The following is a 21,500-nucleotide window of genomic DNA, read 5'->3' as shown; positions in this document are numbered from 1 at the left end:
GAGGTTACTGCGCACCGGGCGGTTCCGAGCCGTGGGGACGCTCTTTCCTTCGGCCTAGGACGCACCGTGGGTGCGGGCCCGGCTTCGGGGAGAAAGTAGGTGTCAGGGCGGAGGCCTGCGACCGGCAGGGCTGGGGAGGGAATGGAGGCACGTGACATGGAGATGATGTTTGAGACTATAAACGGCTGCTTTTGCCTATTCTGCCGTCGTTCCCCATTCCTAAGGGTCAGACCCTGAGCTCATATTGTTCGCATTGTGGCCAAAAATAGATATCATTGAGACGCATTTTAAGGTTTAGTGCTAAAATGGCCAAAATGGTCAAAAACAATTGCCAGCTGCTATGAGTTTTTAGGAGCAACCGCAGAGGGGTGTGTGTGACCAGAGAGGGAGGGAGGGAGGGAGAGAGAGAGAGAGAGAGAGAGAGAGAGAGAGAGAGAGAGAGAGAGAGAGAAGAAACGCTGACTCCTCTAGGTTTTGTGTGTGTCTAGGTTACTCAGAACCAAGCTTTGCCCCATGAGCCAGACAGAAGGAAGTGGACCATCTCAGCTCATGCAATGTTCTGTTGAAAATGTCTCTCCCTTTTTTGTGCTAATCCACATTTTTTTTTTCCACTTAGGGTTCCCATGTTTGAAGCCATTGGAGAGGGGTGTGGCTCTTAAAAGCCCTCCCATTCTGAATTCCCACAGTTTATTTTTTTTTAATATATATATTTCTTTATTGATTTCAGAGAGGAAGGGAGGAGAGAGAGATAGAAACGTCAATGATGAGAGAGAATCATCAACTGGCCGCCTCCTGCACGCCCCCCACTGGGGATTGAGCCTGCAACCCAGGCATGTGCCCCTGGCCGGAATCGAACCCAGGACCCCTCAGTCTGCAGGCTGACGCTCTATCCACTGAGCCAAGCCGTCCAGGGCTGAATTCCCACAGTTTATAACAACAGTGTGGGCCACGTTGTCTTCTATGACCCAGCAGCTCAAACTGTCCTCAGGCTGCATCAGTTCGCCTTGCCAGATTGAAAGGTCCTTGACACCAAAGACCGACTTTCTGGCTTCTTTTATACCCTTTGCAATAGCTTTACTTCATAGATTGGCCAAATGGGGAGAGGAGATAAAGTGGCGTGGCTGAGAACACACAGGTGATCCACCGGAACCAAACACGGCAATAATGAGTGGCATCCATTTCCGCTCTCGGGGGCTGGAGCTGGGAAGCAAGGGAGACCTCACCTCCCATGCAGAATTAAGGAGCACCGAAACACTCAGTAACCAAGAGGAGTCATATTTTAATGCCGTATTTAAAAATTAATGCAGCCCTAGCCGGTTTGGCTCAGTGGATAGGGCGTTGGCCTGAGGGCTGAAGGGTCCCAGGTTCGATTCTGGTCAAGGAACTTGCCTGGGTTGTGGGCTCGATCCCCAGTGGGGGGCGTGCAGGAGGCAGCTGATCCATGATTCTCTCTCATCATTGATGTTTCTATCTCTCCCTCTCCCTTCTTCTCTAAAATCAATAAAAAATATTTTAAAAATAAATGCAAAAAATCCATGATGAACAAAATGTCAAGATTGTAAATAAAGGTAATGTGTTAGTCGTATGACCCTGTTATTGTGCAGGTGGAACAGTGGTTACCAATCAGCCCCGGGTTCCCAGCCTGGGTAGCCCTCAGGCCCCACCAGGTGATGTGCACAGGTCACTGGCAGCACTGCCTTTCGATGGAGTTGTGATTTTTAGTCGTAGAGCTTCAATTAGCTTTCTACCCTTGGTTCAAAATAAGTGAGTATTTGCTAGGTGAACATAGGGGTAACATTTTCCCTTATCTTTGTTTCCATATGACTCTTCACAGCATTGCAATTTATAAAGAACTTTAGTACATATTTCATTTGTTTCTCAAATAAACAAAAAAATCCTGATTTTTTTGGTGGTGGTGTTACCCTCATTTTAGAAAAAAAGAAACTAGGCCTCCGGTTCAGTTCCTAACCCAGCAGTACCAAGCTGGCCAGTGAGGGAGCTGGGATTCAGACCTCCAGTGACCCAGATCCCAGCGTGAGCTGCCTCGGCAGGTTGCTTCCAACTCTCTACCCAACCCTCTGCTTCCGCCTTCTCAGCTCTGTGCTCTGATGTCTGTCTCTGCCATTTTCCCAGGGGGGTGTGGATGTGTTGGTGTAAGTGTGTACAGTGATATGTGTGTTTGCTTGTGTGAGTGTGTACACATATGTGGGTGTGCACGTGTGTGTTCCGAGTATGAGGACACGTGACACAGAGAACAGAAAATGTGGGAAAGAGGGCTGCGGATGCTGCAGGAAGACAGAGCGCCCCTCTAACTTACTTGGACTCAGGATCGCATGTGGAGAGCTAGCACAGCCCTGAGAGCTGCGTGGACTTGACCTCCTCCTCCATCCCCAGGAACTATGGCCAGGGTCAGCGGCCGGCCACCGCCCCTTTTGTTGAACAGTATGCCATTGTATATATACACCGTATTTCTTGACACATTCATCTGCTGATGAACATCTAGGTGGCTTCCATATATTGCTGTGGTAAATAATACTGAAGTGAACATAGGGGTGCATATATCTTTTCAAATAAATGTTTTTATTTTCTTCAGATAAATACCCAGAAGTGGAATTGCTGGGTCGTAGGCTAGTTCTATTTTTAGTTTTTTGAGGAATCTCCATCCTGTTTTCCATAGTAGCTGCCCTAATTTGCAGTCCAGCCCACAGTACGTGAGGGTTCCCTTTACTCCACATCTTTGCCAACACATTTATTTGTTGATTTTTAAAAATTTTTATTGAGTTGATTGGGGTGACATTAGTTCATAAAGTCTTATAGGTTTCAGGTGTGCAATTCTGTAACACATCATCTGTGTATTGTGTTGAGTGTTCACCCAAAGTCAAATCTCTTTTCATCCCCATTTATCCCACTTTATCCTCTTCTGCCTGCCTTCCTCCTCTTTCCCTCTGGCAATCACCATACTATTGTCTGTGTCTTAGGACGTTTTTTCTTCTTTTGAATCCAGTGTGAAGTGGTATCTGATTGTGTTTCTCTTAAATATATTTTTGATTTCAGAGAGGAAGGTAGAGGAAGAGAGAGATAGAAACATCAATAATGAGAGAGAATCATTGATCAGCTGCCTCCTGCAATCCCCACACTGGGGATTGAGCCCACAACCTGGGCATGTGCCCTGACCGGGAATCGAACTGTGACCTCCTGGTTCATAGGTCAACACTCAACCATTGAGCCACAGCAGTTGGGCTTTCAGTGTGGTTTTGATTTGCATTTCCATGATGGTTTGCTCTATCCACTGAGACACACTGGCCAGGGCTGGGATTGCTTTCTTAATCTCTCCTTCCACTCATTTGTTATTAGTGTATAGAAACATGATGGATTTCTGTATATTAATTTTGTATCCTACTACTTTACGGAATTCATTTATTAATTCCATTAATTTTTTGGTGGGTTCTTTAGGGTTTTCTATAATTGTATCATGCCATCTGCAAATAGTGACAGTTTTACTTATTCCTTTCTGATCTGTGTAGAGGGCCGCCTGGAAGGCACCTGGGCATTTCCTTAATTATCATCAGCTGAACTCAGGGAGTAGGCCAAGTCACGCCCTGGGAACTTGCTTCCCCAATGAGGCTGGACATGTTAATCAGTTCTGACTTCATAGCAGCCCAGGTGTCAGCAGGGGCGGGTCTAGATATGTAAATCTAGTAATGCTGGGGCCTAGTTAATGCAAATAAGCTCCTTTGATCCTAAGTGTTGGTGTTACTTCCTGGATTTTGGGGATATAAAATAAACCTGCTGGGTGGCTCAGGGTCGTCGTCATGCTGCCTCTCCATCAGAGAGGAAAGATGGCGTCCCACCCAGCCCCAGCTTCATGAATCTATTTCTGTGTCTTGTTTTCTTTATTTCTATTATTTCTCAATCCCTGGCCGCCTCCACTTAGAACCGGTTCATTCATCTCTCTTTCCGCGCGGGACACGGAAAAGGGAGATCCCCGCCATGTTTGGCCCCCGCCGCATCAGGCCCCCGCAGATCTGGATGTCTTTTATTTCTTTTTCTTGTCTGGTTGCTGTGGTTAGGACTGCCAATAATCATATTTAATAACTAGAGGCCCAGTGCACGAAATTCGTGCATGGGTGTGTGTGTCCCTTAGCCCAGCCTGCACCCTCTCCAATCTGGGACCCCTCGAGGGATGTCTTACTGCCCGTTTAGGATCGGGCCTAAACAGGCAGTCAGACATCCCTCTCACAATCCAGGACTGCTGGCTCCCAACTGCTTGCCGGCCTGCCTTCCTGATTGCCCCTAACTGCTTCTGCCTGCCAGCCTGATCACCCCCTAACCACTCCCCTGCCAGCCTGATTGATGCCTAACTGCTCCCCTGCCAGCCTGATTGCCCCTAACTGCCCTCCCCTGCAGGCCTGGTCACCCCTTACTGCCCTCCCCTGCCAGCCTGGTCCCCTCCCAACTGCTCTCCCCTGCAGGCCTGGGTCCCCCGCAACTGCCCTTCCCTGCAGGCCTGGTCACCCCCAACTTCCCTCCTCTGCCGGCCTGGTCACCCCTAACTGCCCTCCCCTGCAGGCTTGATCACCCCCAACTGCCCTCCCTTGCAGGCCTGGTCCCTCCCAACTGCCCTCCCCTGCTGGCCTGATCACTCCCAACTGCCCTCCCCTGCTGACCTGATCCCTCCCAACTGCCCTCTCCTGCTGGCCATCTTGTGGCAGCCATCTTGTGTCCACATGGGGGCAGCCATCTTTGATCACATGGGGGCAGCCATCTTGTGTGTTGGAGTGATGGTCAATTTGCATATTACTCTTTTATTAGATAGGATAGTAGTTAGAGGGGGCATCCTTGTCTTGTTCCTGATATTAGAGGAAAAGCTTTCAGCTTTTCACCATTGAATATAATATGCCTTTTATCATGTTGAAGTACATTCCATTTATACCCATTTTGTTGAGAGTTTTTTATCATAATGGTTGTTGAATTTTGTTAACCAATGTCACCTCAAAAAGTTCAATTAAAAAATTGCATCTGGCAATGAAAAGGTCATCTTTGACTGCTCAAGGATTTCCAGTAAATGATAGGGGCGTGACCTTGACCACAGTGGTTTAATGGGGAGAGGGCGTTGAGGAAGTGGAGGCGGGAGAGAGCAGGTGAAAGGAAGAAAAGATCTCAGGCAGCCGGAGGGTGGTGAGTCCTGTCCTTCCCTTAGAGGAGACAAGCATGCTCTTTACAAAGGGTGCCAGTCATCTTTCCTGAAGCCCTGCTGTCAATCTCACCTGCTGGTAGTGTGGGTGTTTGGACAATAGAAATTCCTTTTCCATCTATGCATGTATGTATGATGTACCGCCCGCCTTGTTCCAGAAAGGACCCCATTGGCTCGGGTTCTGGTCTGCCATGGACCACCTAGACTCAGCCTCCCTTACGTGACTGTGTTTCATGCTGTAGAGGACGACACAGGTCTGTACGTAAATTGCCGGTTTCTAAAAAGCTGACGTAGGCTACCAGAGCACAAAGGCAAGGGGGGTTGGAAAGGGAACACTCAGACATCTTTCCCTCCTGGGGGAGCATAACTCAGCAGGTGCAATCCTTAGGGCTCAGCTGCTCCTACAGATGGCCTATTAGTCAGCTCTGCCCCAGCCTTAGGTCGCCGACAAGCCTCACAAGGGTGGGTCAATGCTCTGTCCTGGCTGTGTGGGCCTCTCCCCTCCTGCGGCGCCAGTCCCCGGCGAGGGTCCCTGACAAGCTGAGAGACCCACCCCCCAGGTATGCCTCACTGTGCCTCTTTTTTTTTTTTAATTTAAAAAGTTATTTAGTTACTTTTATTCAATTTATTTAAACTAAAAACAATCCATCCATTTCTCCTACTCCCCCACCCCCTTCCTCTGGCAACCACCAGGCTGTGCAGACCACCCCCGTGTCTGGCTGCAGCACTCTGCGACCTTGATGTCCCATGACTCCTATTTTAACCTCAGCTGTCCTGTCTGGACAGTGTTTAGGGGTCTGAGAGAATGCTGTGTCACCTCAGCAGCCCCCAGGCCTCTTGAACAAACTCTACCTTTTAGAGCTTTTTTACCCAGGGGACTTCCAGATTTATAGCCAGGAAGCCCCCTTCTTCAAAGGTCTGCTGAGACTTTAGCTTTGCTTAAAAAAAAATATATATATATATATATATATATATATATATATATATATAATATTGATTTCAGAGAAGAAGGGAGAGGGAGAGAGAAACATCAATGATGAGAGTGAACCATTGATTGGCTGCCTCCTGCACGCCCCCTACTGGGGATTGAGCCTGCAACCCAGGCATGTGCCCTTGACCAGAATCGACCCTGGGACTCTTCAGTCCACAGGCCGACGCTCTATCCACTGAGCCAAACCAGATAGGGCTAGCTTTGCTTTTAAAATGCCTTCTCAGGGCCTTAATTTCCTCATTACCAAAATTAGAGATATTATGTAAACACTCTCTAGGTTTAGGATTCTGTATTAATCAGGTTGGAGTACTTTAACAAAATACCGCAGACTGGGTGGCTTAAACAACAGAGATCTGTTTTCTCACAGTTCTAGAGGCTAGAAGTCTGGAATAAGGTCCCGCTTGGTGAGGACTCTTTCTGGCTTGTAGGTGGCCACCTTCTCCCTGTGTCTTCACATGGCTGAGTGCTGGTGCCTCTTCCTCTCATAAGGGCACAAGTTCTACTGACCTCACTTAACCTTTGTCACCTTCTCCAATGCCTCATCTTCAAATACAGTCACATTGGGGGTTAGGGCTTTAACATAAGAATTTTAGGGGGACACAGCATTCAGTCCATAACAGATGCTATTATTTCCAGGTTGTTCTGAGGAAGAAATGGAGAGGTAGTATTTTTATATTTCCAATAGGGTGGGGCAGACGAGGGGTGGGGGAGATTGGCCACATCTGCTGAATGAGGGGAGAACTTGGGACTGAAGATGTGCAACTTCTATTAAAAGTGGTTATCCTGCCCTAACCGGTTTGGCTCAGTGGATAGAGCATCGGCTTGCGGACTGAAAGGTCCCAGGTTCGATTCCGGTCAAGGGCATGTACCTTGGTTGCGGGCACATCCCCAGTAGGAGGTGTGCAGGAGGCAGCTGAATCAATGTCTCTCTCATTGATGTTTCTGGCTCTCTATCCCTCTCCCTTCCTCTCTGTAAAAAATCAATAAAATATATTTTTTTAAAAAAGAAAAAGTGGTTATCCTCACTCCAGACTACTTTGTCACCCTCTGTGTATAGAGAAGAAGCCAAGACCCTAGGTGTAGAGCAGTGATGGGTAACCTTTTGAGCTTGGTGTGTCAAACTTCGCCAAAACACTGAGCATAACTCGGGTAGTGTGTCACTTTGAGGAAAAAACATTATTTCGCAAATGTTTCATCCTCGGCATGCGGCCGCGTGTCATCAGAAATGGCTACGCGTGTCAGTGCTGACACGCGTGTCATAGGTTCACCATCACTGGTGTAGAGGGTGGGGCTGGGAGCCAGGGCTGGATCTGCCCCTGGGTGTCCAGGAAGGTCTGAGATACCTGAAGATGATTGAGAAGAATGTGTTGTTGACTGTGCTGGGCAGGCCTAGGGGCAGAGGTTCAGGTTTACATATTAGGATGTGGGTTCACATCAGGATACCAGCTAAGAAAGAATGCAGTCAGTGTGGAAGGAGAGATGCCATCAAGATTTAAGCATTAATTTGTAGGATTTTAGAAATAGAGAAGGAACTCTCAGTGGTATCAGATGGCATCTTCGCAGTGGCAGCCTCAGGGGCCTGGCGGGGAAGAGGTGGCCTGAGCTACCAGGCACAGGGAAACCTCCAAGTGTTTCTGAGGCAGGTGAGCCTCAGGTAGAGGCAGGTGAGCCTCAGGTAGAGGCAGGTGAGCCTCAGGTAGAGGCAGGTGAGCCTCAGGTAGAGGCAGGTGAGCCTCAGGTAGAGGCAGGTGAGCCTCAGGTAGAGGCAGGTGAGCCTCAGGTAGAGGCAGGTGAGCCTCAGGTAGAGGCAGGTGAGCCTCAGGTAGAGGCAGGTGAGCCTCAGGTAGAGGCAGGTGAGCCTCAGGTAGAGGCAGGTGAGCCTCAGGTGGATGCCGGGTGCTGGTGCCGCTCCGTCCCCAGGTGCTGAGGGCACTGCTGATACTGAGGCTGAGTACCTGTGAGACCGAGGGTAGCCCAAGTAAACGGGGTGCAGGATCAGGACCTGGAGTGGTGGTGGGGCCATAGGAAGTGGGCTGAAGCCGTCAGGAGGGACACACTGTAATGTTGGAATTTTTCCAAGGGTGATGGTCGGGGAGCCTCAGGCGAATGAGGGCACATCTTTTAGTCCCTTTATTAGGAAGGCAAGATGCTGACCTAGATTTACTAGGGTAAAAAACTTTTTTTCTTCTTAATGAGTAATAGAAGTGTAGTGAAGAGAAGTAAAAATTCTATTTCTTGTTAACCAGTGGGGCAGATTAAATAGGTGGTGGGGTGGATGGTGCTATTTGGGTTGTGATGTAAAATATATATATATATAAAATCTTTATTGATTTCAGAGAGGAAGGGAGAGAGAAACATCAATGATGAGAGTCAATGATCAGCTGCCTCCTGCACGCCTCACACTGGGGACTGAGCCCGAAATCCGGTCATGTGCCCTGACTGGGAATTGAACCATGACCTCCTGGTTCACAGGTCGATGCTCAGCCACCGAGTAGTAGTTTTAAGAGTAACCAGCATTCTTGAAGAGGAAGGACAGAACTCCTGAAGAGTGTGTTTCTCTGGCTCCAATATAACCTGGGCAAAGCCAAGTTTGGCCTCAAATGTGAGCCGACCCAGGAAAATTATTCCTACACAATGGCCCAGGTGTATAAGGGCCTTATAATGACATGGGGTTGAGCCTGGAAGTTTCTGTCCAATTGTCATTGCTCCACTGGTGACCCAGACTCAAGCTGGGTGCACTGCTCCACCAGACTTATGGTTCTTGTGTCTGAGGCCTCCCTGCTGCTCCGTGGGTCAGGTGTCCTCTGCACCCAGGGACAGGTTCCATATTCAATCACTGGCTTCAGGGTAGTCTGGGCTGTCCTACCTTCCTCCCGACTGTCCCACCTTCCATCCTGAGGGTATAGATAAGGGAACATATGACAACACCACCACTGACAGAACAGCAAAGGGCACAGGAAGTAGGGTGGCAGGGAGGGCCACTGGAAGGGTAGCTGCAGTCCCAGGCTTCAATCAGTATTTTAATTACCAAGTCTATATTTAACAAGACAATGTGGGAGAAATAAAGAGGAAGGAAGGGGTGGGTGGTGAGAGGGCCTCAGAGGCGCTGACCCACTTTCTGCACTGGCTGCAGAGCCCTGCAGTCCTGGCCAGGGCTCCTGGCCTTGTGCTCTTCTGAAGCCCCAACAGGCGTCGAAGGAGGTGCTTCAGCGGCTACAGCTCTGGCAGCTGCAGACCCCATCAGAGACGTGTCTTCAGTTCTGTCCTGGAATCTTCCTCCACTCTGCAGCAGGGCTCCAGGGGGCTGGCCAAGGGTTTCAGCGGGTCAGTGTGACTGCAGGATCACCTCGACGGCCTTGACTGTAGTGTTGAGCACGCTGGCTGGAGGCCTCGCATCAGGGAGTACAGCGGGGATGTCTCTGGGGACCCTCTGCATGGGTGGGATGTTGGGGCCCTCCAGTGTGTCTAGGATCCCTGAGAGGAGGAGGAGGAGGATGGAATGTGAGCAAGAGCTAGCTGGATCCTGCCCTAGGCAGCTGTGCTTCCCTTCCCCCACACCCAGGCCTCCTGTCACTTACCCTCTACCACCTTGTGGTAGGCAAAATGCAGATAGAGCAGGAAGAGCATGTGTAGGGCAGCTAGGGTGCCACAGAGGAGCAGCCGCTGTGTGGGGCCCACAGTCCGTGACACCAACACTGCCACCTAGGGCCACAGGAATATAGCTTAGGCAGCGGTCCCCAACCGGTGGTCCGTGAGGTCCGCAAGGTTGGTGACCGCTGGCTTAGAGGGCCCGGCTCCAGTGAGCAGTGTGGAGAAGATACTCCTCCCCAGATCAGAACCCTCTTCGGGCTCTTCTCCCCCACTGAGAGCCTCTTATGAGCTTTCCCCAGCTCCCCGGGAGGACAGCCCACCCCTGGAAATCTGCCCAGCTTACCATACGCAAGGTGGACAGCCCCCCCACCAGCAGCCAAAAGAGGTAGAAGAGGGCGTGCAGGTGGATGTTGTAGGTGACGAGCAGGACAATGCAGTGCCCAAAGAGGCCATAGCCCTAGGAAGGAAGGTGGAGAGGAGAATCTCTCAGGGTGGGCTGGCCTTTGGACCCTCACGGGGACCCTGAGAAAGACATGGTCCACCGGCCAGCTTATCCCATTCCAGGCCCTGGAGCCCCAGGACAGATGCACACCAGGGCCTGGCTACTGTTATAAGGCCACCCTTGCCCACCACCATGCTGGACTCCTTACCAGCAGTGCCAGCATCTGGAGCATGGTGATCTGGGCGTTGCACAGGTAGGCGAGGAAGTAGATGAAGGATGAGACACCCAGCCAATAGCCAAAGCAGGTGCCAATGGCTGTGCCCATCAGGGTGCCCTCCCGCTGTGGGGTGAAGGCTCTACTTAGTCCTGGGACGCCTCTGGTCTCAGCCTTACCCAGGGCTATCCGCAGGGCTGCTTCTAACTCACTGCAACGTTTTCTCCTTGGGCAGCTCCACTCAGCCACCCCCCAAGTCCTCTGTCCTGCTTACGATAATGGTGTCAGATGTCTTCATCCCGTGGAGGAGAATGGCAACCAGTGTGAAGACCAGCATGAGAGGTCCATAGAGCTCACCAGCGATTTTCTGTCAAAATACCAACTCATTCAGGGTACAATGGCTCTTCTGTTTATTCCTTCCCAGGTTTGGCCTGGTGACCCCACCCTCTGCCCTAGGGCGTCCCCTGGCTGGCTCTTCCAGTCATGCTACCCTCTAGTCACCTGGGGGAAGTTGACCATCTTGATGGGGATCATGGACTCCAGGAGCCTGGGAGAGGAGAGATGAGAGCAGAGGCAGCACTTATGAGGTTCTGGAGGGCCTGAATCTTATTCATCTTTCTAACTCCAGAGAACATGCTAGATGGTGAAGGGAGAAGAGGGTAGTAAAGACGGACAGGGAATGAGGAAATCACTTCTTTGCCCGAAAAATGCTTCCAGGAAGGACCACCCCTGATGCCGTGCTGACTGATGCAGCAGCAATACGGAGCTCAGGGAGCCCAGCGGGGCCTCGGAGAGGGTTTGAGAATTTACCTATTTGAACTGCTCTCCTTTAAAAGGCAAACTCCGAGAATGCCCAGATTTCCGAACTGTGATGGTGAAGCCCTGGGGAAGGTTTTGAAGGTGGTACTTGAGGGAACCAGTGTGCCTCCTGCCTCTCTTCCTGATTATCATTCCTCCAGGCTCTGCCGAGTCTTTTCTTGAAACGTATTTGAAGTGGTATGAAAATTCCAGCAGAAGGAATACAAGTCCCCCTCTCTTCTTAAGTGGCTAGCTCTTAATAATACCTTGGAATTTGACTAGACTACTCTCCTGGGAAACCCACCCTGTCCCCCCTCTAGCCTACTCTGGGTCAGATGTCCCCCATGTGTCCCTTCATAGCAAATGAGTGCTGTACTCTAACTGCCCTCGAGGGCAAGGCTCCCACTTGTCTTCCCCACTAACTCGGACACAACTAGCAGAGTTTGCAGAGAAAAAGCTTAGTAAGTACTTGCTGAGTGTACTGGGTATTTGCTAAGTATTGGTTAAATGAAAGGATCAACAAAGAACCACAACCAAGATTAATTCCAGTTCTTAAAAAGTCAGTCAACAACTATGTACTGATATTCTGGTGCAGAGACTGTTCTGGTGCTGGGAATAAGATGATAAGCAAAACAGAGCCTGCTTTTGAGGAGGTCTCTGGGGAGACAGACCCGAGAAAAGAAAGTATAGCACTGCTTAAATAAACGAGGCACGCGGCCTGCCGGCCGTGAGTTTGGTATGTTTGGTAAGTGTTATCTGTTAGAGGAAAGCACAGACCTCCATGGGCGCACCAGGAAAGGACAAGCTGGGCATAGGGTGAGGGATGAGAAACAAAGGAAGCGACATTTGAGCTAGGTTCTGAGGGAAGATGAGTGGTTTACTAGATGGAAAAGAGGAGGAGGTGGTGTTAACACCATATCCTGTTCCGGGACTGGTAAGAGGAATGGTGCAGCTGGAATACAGATGTAATGATGAGGGCTGGTGGTGTCAGGAAGAGGGGGATTCTAAGGGCTTGGTCTCTGGCTGTAGTTTAGATGTGAGGAGGGCAGCTTCTGTCAGGAGAAGGATCCTCACCTGCTTCGCACCTGGGCAGGCTCCACATCAAAGTAGGGTCTCAGGATGTCGATGTTGGCATACAAGCTGAAGGCCCTAGAGGCTTGCCTCTTCCCTGCCTGCCACATCTGAAGTAAGGAAAACAAGGATGGGGTGGGTGGTATTGTCAGACTGTTGGCTCTGAGCCCTCTGGGTATTTTCCGTTGGATTTCCACATGGTTCTATGCCAGAACCTGCGGCCTCCTAGGTGTACTTTTCCACCTGCCAGGGATCGTCTTGCTTACCTGGTCAGCCACCTGCCGGCTCAACTGTCCCTTAAAGCCCTTCATGCCCAGGAATTCCCCATCCTCTTCTTCAGCAGCGGCTGCATCAGCATCTACTTCTTCTTCACGCAGGCGCTGATGCAGCTCACCCATATCCTCGAAGCTGGAGCCTGAAGTATCGTCCATGTTCTCCATGTCAATCACCGCCGAGCCCCCACCCTGTGAAGACAATAAGCTCCTAGAGTGCAGGACCTTTCTGCTCCATCCATTAAGTCCCTCTGTTCATCCCAGGACTTGGGGCTTTGTTCTTCCACGACTGGGGAGTTGGCCTGGAATCACCACAGATCATGCCATTCTCTTCCACTCCTTCCTTCTCAGAACCTTGGTTCTCTCTCTTTTCTAGCCTGAGGAACCGAGTACTCCCTGCCTCCCATACATGTCTTTCTCCTACCTTCCCTATCGAAGCCCAAAGGACTGCCAAAGTGCCCACTTCCTTTGTCTTTCCCAACTCCAAACAGGACTGTGCACACAGTATGGTTTTAGCTAGTGCACTACTCCCCGTGACCCCGACCGATCCCGAAAGAAAGCGCGTGGGGCCAAAGACCCGAGGCCCTCTGGCTGGAGTACATGTCCGCCCTTTCAGGTCAGCACTAGTCCCACTGACGGTCGTGAGCACGAAGACCCAAAGGAGAGGAAAAGTGCTGCAAATGGAGCAGACCTCTAGGGCCCGGGGGAGAGTCCCCACGACACTTCTGACCACTGCCGCCCCTAGGGCTGCTGGCCTTGAGGCCATTACCTGGATGTTTTCTTCGAACCCTCCCCATTCCGGGCCAGTCCCATTTCGGGAGCCGCCGGCCGGCGTCGCCGTAGTTGCCATGTCCCTCGAGGGCTCCCGTCGCTGAAGCCCGCGCTACTCCCGCGCGCGGAAGGCGAGTGGGAGAGACGTGGGCCTGAGAGAAGGAAAGGTACAGGGCGAGAGAGGTGGGATCAACCGGACCGCAAAAAAAAAAAAAAAAAAGAGAAACCCGGATGTTTGGCTCAAACTGACTTCCGGAAGCTGGGGACGTGGAAGAGGGCAGAGTCTCGCGATATTTAATCTTCCAGGCGGTGACGCGTTGCCTCGGAGACGGAGGAGGGCGACTGGAACGATGCGCCAGTTGCAACCTTAATCACGTGGAGGGCTCGAAGATGGCGGCGGCCCAGGCGGTGGAAGAGATGCGGAGCCGCGTGGTTCTAGGGGAGTTCGGAGTTCGCAATGTAAGCTCTGTGGCCTTGAAGTCGGGAGGAGAAAAATGAGAGGGGAACAGGAGTGGGGACGGGCTTAGCCTCGCTGCCCCTTCGCGGACAGACTCGTCTCTCTTTCCTTTAGGTTCATACCACCGACTTTCCCGGTAACTATTCGGGCTATGATGATGCCTGGGACCAGGAGCGCTTTGAAAAGGTGGGTGGAGCTGGACATGTCGGAGAGAGTATGAGGATCGGACCTGGTGGTTTGAGCAGCCTGTGCTCAGAAGTCGTCCCTGGGGATTGACTCGGTTCATAAAACGTGTATTGAGCAATGTGCTCCCTGTACACATGGTTTCCGCCCTGTTCTGCGAACAAGATGTTCAGTCTTGTTGGAGAAGAGCGCGCATAAACAAATGATTTCAGTATAACGTGGAAAGCGCGGTTGATAGCAGTAAGGACGAGGGGGATGGAGTGGGGTGGGGGTATCCCATCCCGCAGAAGCACTTAATCTAGAATGGAAGGGAGGATAGAGGAATGAAAGATTTCGTTAAAGAGATGACATCTGCATTGAGCCTAGAACAATGAGCAGAAGCTGAGAACAGCGAAAGATGAGGAGAAACTAAGAAGAGAAGCTAAATTATAAGGGCTGTGTGAGCTGTGCTGTGGGAATGTCCACGCAGTTCATTATTGCTAGAATATAAAGTGGATGGCCTGGCGGCTGTTGCTCAGTGGTTGAGTGTTGACTCATGAACCAAGAGGTCTCAGTTCTATTCCAGGTCAGGGCACATGCCTAGGTTGCAGCCTCATCCCCTGTAGGGGACGTGCAGGTGACAGCCTATTGATGTGTCTCTCACGGATGTTTCTCTCTATCCCTCTCCCTTCCTCTCTAAAAATCAGTAAAAACATATTTTTAAAAAAGTATAAAATGGAAGGGCATTAGTGGTGGGCAAGATTGAAATGTGTCTTAGGGACTGTAGGTGATAGAGCAAAGGGGATATAGAAAGTATGTTTGTAAGGGGGGAGTGTAAAATGACCTAGCTTGGGGAACTGATGAATGGGGGCATCATTCATTGATAACAGATTTGGGGATTGATGATGCATTCAGTTTCCTGCAAGTAGATAAGTCTATCAGGCTAGTAGAATATATGTTTGAATTGAGATGAGAAGTGAGATATTTTGGGAGTTGTCAGTACAGATAATTGCTAAGACTGAGTGTGGTTGAGGTCACTCTGGAGGGAAAAATTGGGAAGTAATGTTTATAGTGTAGGCGGAAGGTAGTGAGTCAATTTAGGATTCATCAGAGAAGGAAGAGAACCAAAAAAATTGGTGCTCAGAAATCAAGGCACTAGTTTGAAAAAGAAGGGATCCTATCAACAATGCTAAATACAACAGAAAAGGCTAACAAGATATGGGTTTAGTGTCAACTGGACTAAGCAGTATGGAAGCATGTTTTCTAGAATAGTCTCTCTGGATGGTCTGGCTGAAAGCCATAATGCAGAGACACACAGAAACAACTGGTGTCCTTTGATAGATGATTGGATAAAGAAGATGTGGTACAGTCCAGCTGGTGTGGCTCAGTGGTTGAGCATTGGCCTGTGAACCAGGAGGTTATGGTTCAATTCCTGGTCAGGGCACATGCCGGGGTTGTGGACTGTATCCCCGGTAGGGGGCGTGCAGGAGGTAGCCGATCAGTGATTTCTTCTCATCATTGATGTTTCTCTCCCTTCCTGACTGAAAGCAGCAAATGAACAAACAAAATAAAACTCATAGGTACTGACAGTAATATGGTGGTTACCAGAGGGAAGGGATGTGGGTGTGTGAGAGGATAGTAAAAGGTAAAGGGGGTCAAATATATGGTGATGGAAGAGGATTTGACTTGGGTGGTGAATACACAATGCAATATACAGATCATGTATCCAAGAGTGTGCACTTGAAATCTGTATGATCTTATTAACCCATGTCACCCCAATAAATTAAAAACAAAAACGAAGAATTAGGGGAGAGCCCTAGCCAGTATGGCTCAGTGGATAGAGCATTGGCCTGTGGACTGAAGGGTCCTGGGTTCATTTCCGGTCAAGGACACATGCCTGGGTTGTGGGCTCAACCCCCAGTGGGGGGCATGCAGGAGGCAGTCCATCAATGATTCTCATTGATATTTCTCTCTCCCTCTCCCAAATCAATAAAAAAATATTTTTTAAAAAATTGGGGGAGAAAGGAACATCTAATGAGGGACATCTGAGCAAAGAGAGGTTTTTGGATGAAGAAGAATGTTAATACTTTAAGGGGAATATCCAGAGGGAAGGTATTGACTATACAGAGAGCAAGATTCATTTAGTGTTGTTTTTTTTTTTAGAATTTCCGTGTGGATGTGGTACACATGGATGAAAATGCACTGGAGTTTGACATGGTGGGAATTGATGCAGCCATTGCCAATGCTTTTCGGCGTATTCTATTAGCTGAGGTATTGGTGGGCATGGTGGCAGGGGCGAGTTGTGTGGGGAGACCTTGCCATTACCTCGCTTGTACAATTGTCTCAAGGCTTAGTTTTCCTGAAATTCTGCTGAGCGTTTCTCCTGCTCATTTGTAAATTTTTCATCAAGCATTCTCAGAGGAAGAGGTCTTTCCCTACCTATGTCAGCAGGCAGGGAGTTTGTGTCTTGGTAGATGATTCTGTTTTGTCGGGCAGGTGCCAACCATGGCTGTGGAAAAGGTCCTGGTGTACAACAACACATCCATTGTCCAGGATGAGATCCTCGCTCATCGCTTGGGGCTCATTCCCATTCATGCCGATCCCCGTCTTTTTGAATATCGGAACCAAGGTGAGGGCTTGAGAAATGAAATTGTGGGAGAAGGGGAGCAGCTCTTTTCTGTGGAGTAGGTTCTGAAATCAGACTGCCTATGTTCAAATCCTGGACCGACTATACTAAGCTTTTGGTACATTAGTGTCATCTGTGAACACGTGCCTTGATTTTAATGAATTTGTTAAGAGTATTAAATGAGAAATGTAATGCACTCATATGGTGCCTGGCACTCAAATGTGCACTAGTCCTTTGAGAGATGCCACCCCCTCTTTGTGCAGGAGATGAAGAAGGCACAGAAATAGACACTCTGCAGTTTCGGCTTCAAGTCAGGTGTACTCGGAACCCCCATGCTGCTAAAGATTCCTCTGACCCCAATGAACTCTATGTGAACCACAAAGGTGAGCATTGGTAGTGTGACAGAGAGGGCCTACCTGTTGGGTGCTAATTTTAGGAACTCAGGTCTTTTGATGTGCTTCTTCTTCTAGTGTACACCAGGCACATGACATGGGTTCCCCTGGGGAACCAGGCTGACCTCTTCCCGGAGGGCACCATCCGACCAGTACATGATGATATCCTCATTGCTCAGCTGCGGCCTGGCCAGGAGATTGACCTGCTCATGCACTGTGTCAAGGGCATTGGTGAGAACCCCATGAGCTGCCCTGGGAAGAAGGTAGTTTGAATACAGTGGGGTGAGGTGTGGCTACGGGACTCAGCTAAGATGTCACCGACAGGCTTTGGGAATATCAAGAAAGGTTTTCCCACAGGCTCTGATTTCCTTCTAGGTAAAGATCATGCCAAGTTTTCACCTGTGGCAACAGCCAGTTATAGGCTCCTGCCAGACATCACACTGTTGGAGCCTGTGGAGGGGGAGGCAGCTGAAGAGCTGAGCCGGTGCTTCTCACCTGGTGTTATCGAGGTGCATGAAGTCCAAGGTATATGGTTTTTGGGATGCTGTTCAGGTCAGGGCTTAAGGTATATTTTCTTTGAAAGCAGGGAGAATGAAAGCTGGGCTCATGTGTTGATAACATGGTTTGTTTTCATTAGGTAAAAAGGTGGCCAGAGTTGCCAATCCCCGGCTAGATACCTTCAGCAGGGAAGTCTTCCGGAATGAGAAGCTGAAGAAGGTTGTACGGCTTGCTCGGGTTCGGGACCATTATATCTGTGAGTATCCAGTTTGCAGGGAGTGGTGGGGGACAGCTCTTTGGTGTTATAGCTTCCTTGCATATGAGTTCAGATGTAAAATCTAGCAAGCAGTCTAGGCTAAACTGTCTCTTTGGTTTCCAGTCTCTGTTGAGTCAACGGGGGTATTACCACCTGATGTGCTGGTGAGCGAAGCTATCAAGGTACTGATGGGCAAGTGCCGGCGGTTCTTGGATGAACTAGATGCAGTTCAGATGGACTGAGGCTTGCAGACTTACTAGCATGACTGGGCTTGGATGCTCCTGAGGCACGCTGACGATTTTGGGTTCTGACCTGCTGCCACAGGACTGCTGAAGAGAGCCTAATGTGACTGGGACAATTCCAGCTTCATTTTAGGCAATACATTTTGTTAAATGTGTCACAAAATGCGACTTCTATGCCTTTATAAGGCCTCCATGTAAATAAATTCACATCTGAACAAAAAGTGTTTTGTCTGAGACCACTTCTTCAGGTTTGGTTCACAAACATGGGGCCTCAGTTCAAATAGGTTTGGCGTTAACAGCATACTGATCTTAGATGTCATTGCAGGTTAGGGCCAACAAGGCTACATGAGAGACGCCAAATTGAGGTGTTTTCTGGGGACACAGTCAGAAAATACTGTATGCCATTTACCCTACCTCTTGGATACTGGGGGAACGGCTGAGAGAAAAAAGGGTGGTCCTTAGCAAATTACATTGCCATCAAGAACCATGAGTGCCTGGCCAGTGTGGCTCAGCAGCTGAGAGTCAACTCAGGAACTAAGAGGTCACTGGCTCGATCCCCAGTAGGGGGCATGCAGGAGGCAGCTATCAATGATTCTCTCTCATTGATGTTTTTATCTTTTTCCCTCTCCCTTTCTGAAACCAATACATACATATACATATATATATATATATATATACACATATATATATACATATATATGTGTATATATGTATATATATATATCCTTCATAATAAAAAGGCAATATGCAAATAACCATCACTCCACTACGCCCACGATTGGGCGGTGGGAGGCTGGGGGGCGGGACTCGGGGTGGCATATCCGGCCATTGAGAGGCGCGGGACTCCCGCCCCCCCCCGCCCCCCCCCCCCCCCCCCCCCCCCCCACCGCCTCTCAATGGCTGGATTGGCGGCCGCTTAGGGGGGCTGCCTCGGACACCCTGGACACCCAGCTCCGCTGCCATCGGAGGCGGGGAGCCGGTTGTCCGCACCCGGATGAGCTGGGGATGAGCTGGTGATCTCAACAGCCTGGCAGCTCAGTGGCGGCGGCGGAGGCAGCATTGGGCCTGGGGACTGGCGAACAGGCAGAAGATGGCCCTGATCGCAGAAGGCTAGGCCTAGGGACCCTACCCCGCACGATTGAATCGTGCGCTGGGCCTCTAGTATATATATAAACACATGAGGAAGAATATCAATTCCCTTTGGACTATCAGGGACAGGTCCAGAGCCACCAATGACAGCACTGGGAGTGGTGTGGGCTGCCTGGTCTATATTTGTCAGGGATAGAAATCTTTTTCTAGCCTGACAGAGCATGTCCATCAGTTCTTCCTGTCCACTCTTATGGAACAGTGACCCTGAAGTACGTCACTAGGTTGAAACAGACAGATGGGGCTTTCTGTATGAAATTGAGATTTTTACTGACATGCAGATGTGCTTTAGAGTTATGTTTCTACAAAAAGGTTCTATAAACAATAGAAAACTTCTAGCATGAAGTCACAAGATGTTAAAAATAGTACAACACAATAAATACAACTATGCCCTCCACAGCCCCAACGACAGAGAGGAGTAGACAGCTAACAAGTTTGGAGGGAACCATGCTTTGAGATGGCCTTCACAGTTGACAAGCCCAGAGTACCACCCCTGGGATGTGGGACAAGAATGTGCCATAGAAACAGCTATACCAGACACCAAGTCCTGTTTCCCCAGCTTCTCTTCCTGAACCTCCCCTGCCTGAGGACCAGCACCAGCTAAAAGCTGCAGCTTCAGCCCACACTGCTCTACTCAGTCCTCACTGAAACCCTCATCAGTGGATTGACGACAGCCCTCTGTCTTTTTGCAGAACACATGGACACACATTATATAGTTTCTGTATGGATTAAGCTTGTCTATGGCCAGCAATGACCTCAAGGCTAGGGTCCTGTATCCATGTATCCTATGCTTAGAGGACCATCCTGTGATCTCTAGAATGGACTGGAGACACATTAGGAAGGCATATTTCCTTTTGGAAATGGCCCATGAGAGAAGTGGCCAGGGACCTGAAAGGCCATGAGATTTTTGAAGGCACCTGGACTCAGCTAGTCCTACGAGAGACCAGTGGCTTTGCTAGCTGCTTGTCACAGATGTAGCCTAGTTGGTCTGGATTATCCTTAGATGCCAATGGCATCACGTGACACTAGCTAGGGTACTGAGGCTCTTGTGCCTGAGTAGACCCTGGGGCTGGGGAAACCACACTGAGAGGTCATTCAAGGAAGGGCATGTGTGAGCTCTAAGGGGAATGTTAGCACTACTGATGCTGACCCAGCCCCGGTCCCTGAAGGTACACTTGATACTGCGTCCAGGGCTTAGCACTAGCCAATACCATGGATCCCATCAGCTGACCAGATTCTTGCTCAAACAGTGAGGGAACTGGCCAAATTCAGCACTCAGCACCTGACCCACACATGCCCCTCGGGGATGGGGAAGGCTTCCTGCCAGCCCAGCAGCTGGGGAATCGGTGGGACTTGCAGTGGTCTAGGAGAAACTGGACAAGTCGTTCAGGGCTAAGCCCTTGCCACAAGGTTGGCTAGTTGCAGTGTTGGGTATAGCACCCCTAGTTACCACTCTGCACATGTGTATGGCTGCATGGGGGCGGGAGAGCTTGGGGAGAAGGGCTGCTCTGCTCTAGCTTTTCTCTCTTGGAAAAGCCAAAACTCCAAGTAGAATGGGCGATACCTGGGAGGTCTAGACAGCGTGGTGTAAGCCCTAACTCCCTTTTTGGACTTTAGTATAATGACTTCTAGCCCTGCACAGGGCCCACTCTCCAGCTCCAGACCTGGATCTCTCCAGGCTGACCATGGTGGTAAGTGAGGTGGCAGTGGAGAGGGGCCTAGAGATTAGCTACAAAGGAGAAGAAGAGATGACAATAAAGGCCAAGGAAGGATGCCCAAAAGCTTGATTCACGGTTCAAAGATGGTGGCCAGGCCGCCCTCCTCTTTGTCTAGCACCTCCGTCTCCAACACTGGCTTTGTTTTTTTGAAAAGTGATGGAAGATTCTTAATGTGAACTTCTTTCCGGAACTGCTCTCCCAAGGGTTTCTGTGGAAAACAAATGAGAAAGAACTAATGCTGGACCCTGACAGTGGGTTGTTTTAAAGGTAATCTCACCATAATGGTCAATGAATACAGCGGGTTTCTGAACACATCGTCTAAGACCGCAAGGTGGTTGGGAGCACAAAGGAAGGTGCATGACCTACCCCAATACAACCAGCAATGAGGCGTTTGAATTGGTCCTTCCTGCGCTTGTCAGCAACTTTCTGCAGAGAGGGGTTCAAAAGCTTGCAGTCAAACTGGTCCAGAGAGTCTTTCTGTATTTCAGGGATCTGCTCCATAACAGCTCTTATCTCCAGGTACCTGGGACGCTGAGAAGTAAGGATAAACCCACTAAATGGAGTAGGTTTGGGCTCTGCCACTTTCCCCATGCAGCACTAGCAACTAGGCAGCTGCCTATGTTTAGAGTAAGGCCTGGCTGTGAAGGATGAAGCCTGGC

At 49.8% G+C, this 21,500-nt stretch overlaps 3 protein-coding genes across 6 annotated transcripts in view; 1 reads left to right on the top strand and 2 right to left on the bottom strand.

Annotated features, from left to right (window-relative positions):
- Positions 1–9,187: 9,187 nt before the first annotated feature.
- On the bottom strand, positions 9,188–13,566 carry YIPF3 (Yip1 domain family member 3). Of its 2 annotated transcripts, XM_079780554.1 has the most exons (9): positions 13,343–13,565; positions 12,568–12,765; positions 12,305–12,411; positions 10,934–10,979; positions 10,707–10,799; positions 10,427–10,558; positions 10,120–10,233; positions 9,764–9,887; positions 9,188–9,659 (listed from the first exon to the last, which is right to left on the bottom strand). In XM_079780554.1, exons 1-9 carry the CDS (start codon positions 13,421–13,423, stop codon positions 9,511–9,513), a joined length of 1,044 nt encoding a protein of 347 aa, XP_079636680.1. In that variant the 5' UTR covers positions 13,424–13,565; the 3' UTR covers positions 9,188–9,510. The 2 variants fall into 2 exon arrangements, with proteins under 2 accessions (XP_079636680.1, XP_079636681.1); XM_079780555.1 differs by lacking the exon at positions 9,764–9,887 and having other exon boundaries at positions 9,188–9,650; positions 10,111–10,233; positions 13,343–13,566.
- Positions 13,567–13,606: 40 nt separating this feature from the next.
- Positions 13,607–18,762, top strand: POLR1C (RNA polymerase I and III subunit C). Its single transcript, XM_079780556.1, has 9 exons — positions 13,607–13,803; positions 13,916–13,987; positions 16,127–16,234; positions 16,460–16,592; positions 16,853–16,972; positions 17,060–17,212; positions 17,357–17,506; positions 17,619–17,735; positions 17,859–18,762. The coding sequence occupies exons 1-9, from the start codon at positions 13,735–13,737 to the stop codon at positions 17,975–17,977; spliced, it is 1,041 nt and encodes a 346-aa protein (XP_079636682.1). The 5' UTR covers positions 13,607–13,734; the 3' UTR covers positions 17,978–18,762.
- Positions 18,763–19,376: 614 nt separating this feature from the next.
- Positions 19,377–21,500, bottom strand: part of XPO5 (exportin 5) — a 58,579-nt gene continuing 56,455 nt past the window's right edge. For 2 of the 3 annotated variants that reach the window (XM_079780375.1, XM_079780376.1), the window contains 2 exons: positions 21,208–21,372; positions 19,377–21,049 (listed from right to left, as the gene is read on the bottom strand). In XM_079780375.1, coding sequence (XP_079636501.1) covers positions 20,912–21,049; positions 21,208–21,372 — 303 coding nt within the window. In that variant the 3' untranslated portion in view covers positions 19,377–20,911. Of the gene's footprint in view, positions 21,050–21,207; positions 21,373–21,500 lie in introns of those variants that run through there. The other variant, XR_013813973.1, reaches the window with a different exon arrangement.

The sequence above is a fragment of the Cnephaeus nilssonii genome (genome assembly GCF_951640355.1).
Source record: "Cnephaeus nilssonii genome assembly, chromosome: 9".
NCBI lineage: Eukaryota > Metazoa > Chordata > Mammalia > Chiroptera > Vespertilionidae > Cnephaeus > Cnephaeus nilssonii.
This window is presented reverse-complemented; position numbering and strand designations above follow the sequence as displayed.

Bases quoted from the DNA above. Each gene is read 5' to 3' on its own strand.
- POLR1C (XM_079780556.1), top strand. From the start codon at position 13,735: ATGGCGGCGGCCCAGGCGGTGGAAGAGATGCGGAGCCGCGTGGTTCTA. The intron at 16,235-16,459 runs GTATTGGTGGGC...TTTGTCGGGCAG, and splicing joins GGCGTATTCTATTAGCTGAG to GTGCCAACCATGGCTGTGGA. The intron at 16,973-17,059 runs GTGAGCATTGGT...TTCTTCTTCTAG, and splicing joins ACTCTATGTGAACCACAAAG to TGTACACCAGGCACATGACA.
- YIPF3 (XM_079780554.1), bottom strand. From the start codon at position 13,423: ATGGCAACTACGGCGACGCCGGCCGGCGGCTCCCGAAATGGGACTGGC. The intron at 10,980-12,304 runs GTGAGGATCCTT...CTCCTCTCCCAG, and splicing joins CCTGCCCAGGTGCGAAGCAG to GCTCCTGGAGTCCATGATCC. The intron at 10,234-10,426 runs GTAAGGAGTCCA...CTTCCTTCCTAG, and splicing joins TCCAGATGCTGGCACTGCTG to GGCTATGGCCTCTTTGGGCA.